Source organism: Zophobas morio, unplaced genomic scaffold, assembly GCF_036711695.1.
Source record: "Zophobas morio isolate AGI-343-1 ecotype UQ-CSIRO unplaced genomic scaffold, CSIRO_AGI_Zmor_V1 ptg000046l, whole genome shotgun sequence".
NCBI classification, from domain to species: domain Eukaryota; kingdom Metazoa; phylum Arthropoda; class Insecta; order Coleoptera; family Tenebrionidae; genus Zophobas; species Zophobas morio.
Window position 1 is genome coordinate 5,074,335 of NW_026972151.1, and position 5,929 is coordinate 5,080,263.

At 43.5% G+C, this 5,929-nt stretch overlaps 1 protein-coding gene across 1 annotated transcript; it reads right to left on the reverse strand.

Annotated features, from left to right (window-relative positions):
• Positions 1–706: 706 nt before the first annotated feature.
• On the reverse strand, positions 707–4,849 carry LOC135142144 (uncharacterized). Its single transcript, XM_064073814.1, has 3 exons — positions 1,130–4,849; positions 944–1,074; positions 707–869 (listed from the first exon to the last, which is right to left on the reverse strand). The coding sequence occupies exons 1-3, from the start codon at positions 4,847–4,849 to the stop codon at positions 707–709; spliced, it is 4,014 nt and encodes a 1,337-aa protein (XP_063929884.1).
• Positions 4,850–5,929: the final 1,080 nt, after the last annotated feature.

A 5,929-nucleotide genomic window follows, 5' to 3' on the forward strand; every position in this document is an offset into this window, starting at 1 on the left:
TAGCGTCATCTGACATCGAAATGAAAAACTACGAAATTTCGTATTGGTGCCACTTTTACAATATATATTTCCGCTTATATTCCACTAGTTGGAAGGTGTACTCACCAGAGGGCGCCCTTGCATATACAGATTTATATCCAGATATAATAGCACCAAAAACTGGCACCACGATGTACTTGTATCAAACTGGCACCCGAAAACTGGCAACACTGCATTCACGGCATTTACAGAGTATTCGTATTCGCCGTGAAGTTTTTCGTTGAGTTGTAATTGTGAAAAATGTATTCAAGAAGTAAAAGATTAATTCATCTGGGAATACAACAACTTAAAAATGGAAGGATATCGTTCTGTTTAATTTCGTATTATCTTAAAAATTAAATTTCCCTTAAAATACTTTTTAGTTCTTAATTATAACTACATTGTATATGTAGCTTACCAGAGTGAGATGAGTTGGACTTTCCGAGCTGTGCGTTCGGAGTGATCTTGGCCTGGAGGCGATGGCTGGGGTGCTTCTGGAGGAAGCACTCGGCATGGGGGTGCGCGGAATAGGGTTATGCCCTGACGCGGGTTATAGCGGTAGCGGGTACAATAGCGGGTACAATAGCGGGTACAACAATAGCGGGGTTATAATAATAGCGGGTACTACAATAGCGGGGTTATAAGAATAGCGGGAATCATAAAGCGGGATCAACGACAAGATGGCGGGTTATGTCGCTGCCGGTACGACTACGACTACACAATGCGCGTCCAGTCCACTCGACTTGTTGCTACTCAAGCGGTCACCAAAAGCAAAAAAGGGCCGCAATAGATCGGCCACCAGTGTAGCGAGGGTTGCGGGCGCAGTACTGAACCAAGCGATACAAATTAAACTAAAACTAAATAAATATTGAGTTGGGGACGAGACATTCCGCCCACCAAAAAAAACAAAAAGGGTTTTTTTTACTGCAAAGTTGCAGGGAGTGGACAAAGTTTGGCCACTGGGCGCTTTAGGACTCCACCGGCGGTTTTCAAGGTGACAACCCGAACTATGCCATCTTGTCCCGGATGGAGAAGTAGGACTCGGGCGAGACGCCACTGCAGAGGGGGCTCTTTTTGTAGGTCTAGTCATTCCACGAATAAATCGGCGTACATAACAAAGAATGCGAATAATCTTCGGCAGTGATGAGTGCGTATTGACTAAATCGTCCAATAAAGAGGTGGTCACTATCGCATTACACGATTGCGTGCGTTCTTCGTCCTGAATGGAGGCAGGGACAGAAGGCGTCAGATTATTATTGAGAGGCGTGCCGGACTTCAAAAAAGGGGGTCCCGCCCACCATAGGGAACTAACCAGTAACTCCTGAGGGTATGCCCCTCTAGACCCAAGATCAGCTGGATTCTGACCGGAAGGAACATAGTACCACGACGAGGAGGGCAGATGCTCTTGAATAAATGATACGCGATTGGAGACAAATGTCTTCCAACGATGCGGCGAAGATTTGATCCAAGCTAGAACTATCTGGGAGTCTGTCCAAGCACATAGGCGATTAAAAGGAATTTTGTCTTTGTACACTCGGCAAACCAGATTGAGGAGCCGTGTTAGCAATACTGCGGCAGAAAGTTCCAGCCTTGGAATCGTAATCTTCTTGAGCGGTGCTACTTTAGATTTAGCACAAACAAACTGCGTGCGTGGTTCAAGCGAGGCGAACCTAAAAACCAAATAAACTACGGCGGCATAGCCCTTCTCGGAGCTGTCAGCGAAACCATGAATTTCACACGAGAGGAAATTATCGCAAAGGAGGCGGCGCGGTAACGAAAAATCGTTTAGAACGGAAAGATTCCTAGCGAAGATATTCCAAGCGCGTAAAATATCATTCGGCGGTGCGTCGTCCCAAGCTAACTTGAGAGTCCAGATGCGTTGAATTAAATGTTTTATGAAAAAAGTAAGCGGAGTCAATATGCCAAGAGGATCAAAAATGCGTGCGAGACTGGATAAAAGATGGCGTTTAGTGCAGTTGCCGGGAAGAATATGAACTGTAAATTTGAAAGCGTCGGATACGGGATTCCACTGCAATCGCAAGATTCTAAGAGTGTCATTACGATCTTCCTCTCGTATATTAATGGCATCAAGACAAACATGAGACGGAGGAAGGTCCGAGACAAGCGAACTATCATTGGTAGCCCATTTGCGAAGTTCAAATCCTCCACCCTTAAGGAGTGCAATAAGTTCATCTTTCAACTTTAAAGTCTGTTGATAAGAATTGTTACCAGTAACAATATCGTCCATGTAGGTGTCCGTCTGGAGGGCGGCAGCGGCTAATGGAAACGACGAACCATCCTGCTCGCTCAATTTTAACAGAGTACGAATGGCCAGATAGGGAGCGGGCGAGGTTCCATACGTTAAAGTTTTTAAACGATAATCCTGAATGGGTTGTTCAGGAGTAAAACGCCAGATAATCCTCTGAAAATTGCACTGAACCGGATTGATTAAGATTTGGCGGTACATCATTTTGATGTCGGCAGTCAAGACGTACGTATGGAGGCGAAAATTCAATAAGATAGTGCAAATATCCCTTTGAAGTTTGGGACCGATAAGAAGATGCTCATTTAAGGAGGTTTGATTAGAGGATCGTGCGGACGCGTTGAACACAACGCGCAGTTTTGTGCTTAAACTGGCTGGCTTAAGTACGCAATGGTGTGGGATATAATAAGTGGCAATGGTGTCATCCGGAGGAAGAACAGGTTCCATATGATTAAACTCTAAATATTCTTGCATGAACTTAGAATACTGCGCATACAACTGCGGTTGCTTTAACAGTTTGGCCTCCAGATGAAGGAACCGATTGATTGCGATTGACCGGCTGTCTTCGAAAGTGGGCGGGGTATCGCGAAACGGTAGAGATACGACGAACCGACCTTTGTCGGTGCGAGTGTAAGTTTTATTGTAAATGTCCTCGCAGAGTTCCTCATCTGGAGACAAAGTCTGTAAGCGAGGAACTGCTTCCACTTCCCACAATTTCTGAATAGATCTTTCTAAATCGCAACATGTGTTAACCGTGGTAATAAAGGAATGAAGATTCGTATTAGCAGTACTAGCGGTATGTTGCCCTACTAATACATAGCCCAAGGCTGTCCCTAGCGCATCTGGTTCTCCCTTCTGACCCTTAACCACCTCTCCACTAAGCAATTGTGAATAGACATCCGCTCCTAGAAGCATATCGATACCTGCACGAGAGACACAGGAAGGATCTGCGAGCGGTAGCTTGGCACGAAAATGAGACCAATGTTCGGCCGAAAGAGACACACAGGGCAAGTCATCACAGATCTTGGGTAAAATTAGCGCATTTACCTTGAAAGTGGGCGTTAACTGGCCTACCGGTCGAAACGTTATTATCACTGAACCTAAATTGGCTGCCGTAACTACTTGACCCAAACCTTGCACCAGACCTGAAGTATGTCGTCTAGACAGACCTAGCAAATGAAAGGCTTGTTGCGAAATAAAGGAACTTTGTGAGCCACAGTCCAGCAGCGCTCTAAGAACCTTAGAATTTCTGCCGTTATCGCGAACTTCTATTAAAGCGGTAGCCAATAAAACTCCCATTGCTGGCGATGCAAATCCAACTCCACTCATTGGTTTGATGGAGGTAGCTTCCGCAGAATTCGGCACCTGACCATCGCCGCTCGGAAACGCTTCGAAATGTAATAGACTATGATGCCTCTTACCGCAATGACGACAACTGTGAGTAGACTGGCACGCCTTACTCACATGACAATTACTAAGACAATTGAGGCACAAGTGTTTCGACTTAGAAATGGCGTAGCGTTCACGGGGAGATTTCCCGAGAAACTCCAGACATTTGTAGATTAAATGAGGCGAGGTACAAACAGGACACTTTACAGACTCTGACTTCGCCACTAAAGACGTGGTAAATCGCGGTTGTGGCGTAAAAGGCTTATGTGGACCGAACTTTTTCTGTTGAGGTTTAACTGGGATGGCATTGCCTAACGCGCTCCATTGGTGTTCTAAAAACTGATACAGTTTATGATAAGTGGGAATTTCTTTCGAATTGTGGTGAAGTTCGAATCGCGTTATCAATGACGAGTCTAGCTTTTGATGCATTACATTGAATAATAAAAAATCCGCTAGATCTATAGGAAGGGTAAAATTACGAATAGCTTTCAAATGAGTTGAGAACGTGTCTATAAGTGTTCGCAATTCCTGCGGATGCTCCGAATGAATCTTGGGTGCGTTAACAATCGCAATCCAATGGGCTTGCAATATTTGTCTATCATTTTTGTAACGATTATGGAGTTCGGAGTATGCTGTTAAATAATTATTATCCGTGACTGGTAAATTTTCTATTAGCGCTCTAGCTTCTCCTTTCAACGCGGAAAGCAAATAATTAAATTTTTCTACGGCGGTTAAATCGCTCGATTTATGAATGAGATTATTAAACATGTCCATGAACGGCACAAATGTCGTAATATCACCAGAAAAGCTAGGTAATTCCACTTTGGGTAACTTGATATTAGATTTAAGGGGGGAAGCAACCGAAGGGGGCTCACTGGTCTCGGCTGCCTTTTGAACTTTAAAATGAATGGTCTTAATAGCTAGAACCATGGAGTCGAAGACTTTTCGAATATCATCTTCCCCATTAAATTCCTCTGCGTTAATCAAGCCGATGATAGCGTTGTGATAACGATAAAAATCCGCGCATAGTTTTTCAAGATCACCGATTGCTACTGCGAAGCTATCACGGTCATCTAGGTTATGTTCGGCCTGTTTTGCTAAGGTATTCATTTCGACTACCCTATTGTAAGGGGTTTGTCTGAGCAATTGCTGCTTTTTAATTTTTTCCGAATTGGCCATGATTCAAATACAAACCCGACAATGTCAGATTAGCAGAAAAACCAACGCGCAAAAACCTAATCACTTCTAACACAACCCTCGCTAATCCGGCTAACTCGAAGGACCATAAAATGAATATGTAGCTTACCAGAGTGAGATGAGTTGGACTTTCCGAGCTGTGCGTTCGGAGTGATCTTGGCCTGGAGGCGATGGCTGGGGTGCTTCTGGAGGAAGCACTCGGCATGGGGGTGCGCGGAATAGGGTTATGCCCTGACGCGGGTTATAGCGGTAGCGGGTACAATAGCGGGTACAATAGCGGGTACAACAATAGCGGGGTTATAATAATAGCGGGTACTACAATAGCGGGGTTATAAGAATAGCGGGTACTACAATAGCGGGGTTATAAGAATAGCGGGTACTACAATAGCGGGGTTATAAGAATAGCGGGAATCATAAAGCGGGATCAACGACAAGATGGCGGGTTATGTCGCTGCCGGTACGACTACGACTACACAATGCGCGTCCAGTCCACTCGACTTGTTGCTACTCAAGCGGTCACCAAAAGCAAAAAAGGGCCGCAATAGATCGGCCACCAGTGTAGCGAGGGTTGCGGGCGCAGTACTGAACCAAGCGATACAAATTAAACTAAAACTAAATAAATATTGAGTTGGGGACGAGACATACATATATGCCATAAAGTGGAAAATTCTAAATTTTTGAAATACAGCCAGTAACTTCTCAAGCTTACAATTAATCAGATTTAGTGAAAAACAGAATTAAAAAAACTTTACGTTTTATAAATTTACAGTACCATGACTTCTAAATATTTTGCAAGACATTTACAAAGGCAGAGAGAAAAGTTAAAATAATATTTAATTTAGACAAAGTTGGAAAAGAAAAAAATTGTTATCTGTATTAAGAGACGAAGGAAACTTATAAAGCACAGTTTGCGGAGAAAATAAGTGGTTACAGTTTGAAAAAATTAATGGAAAAAAAGCAAATACTATTAATTTTAAAAATACGGTATTGGAAGAAACTGAAATCGATCTGGAAAGATGGAAATGACGAAGAAGAAAATACAGAAGAAATAAAACAAAAGCG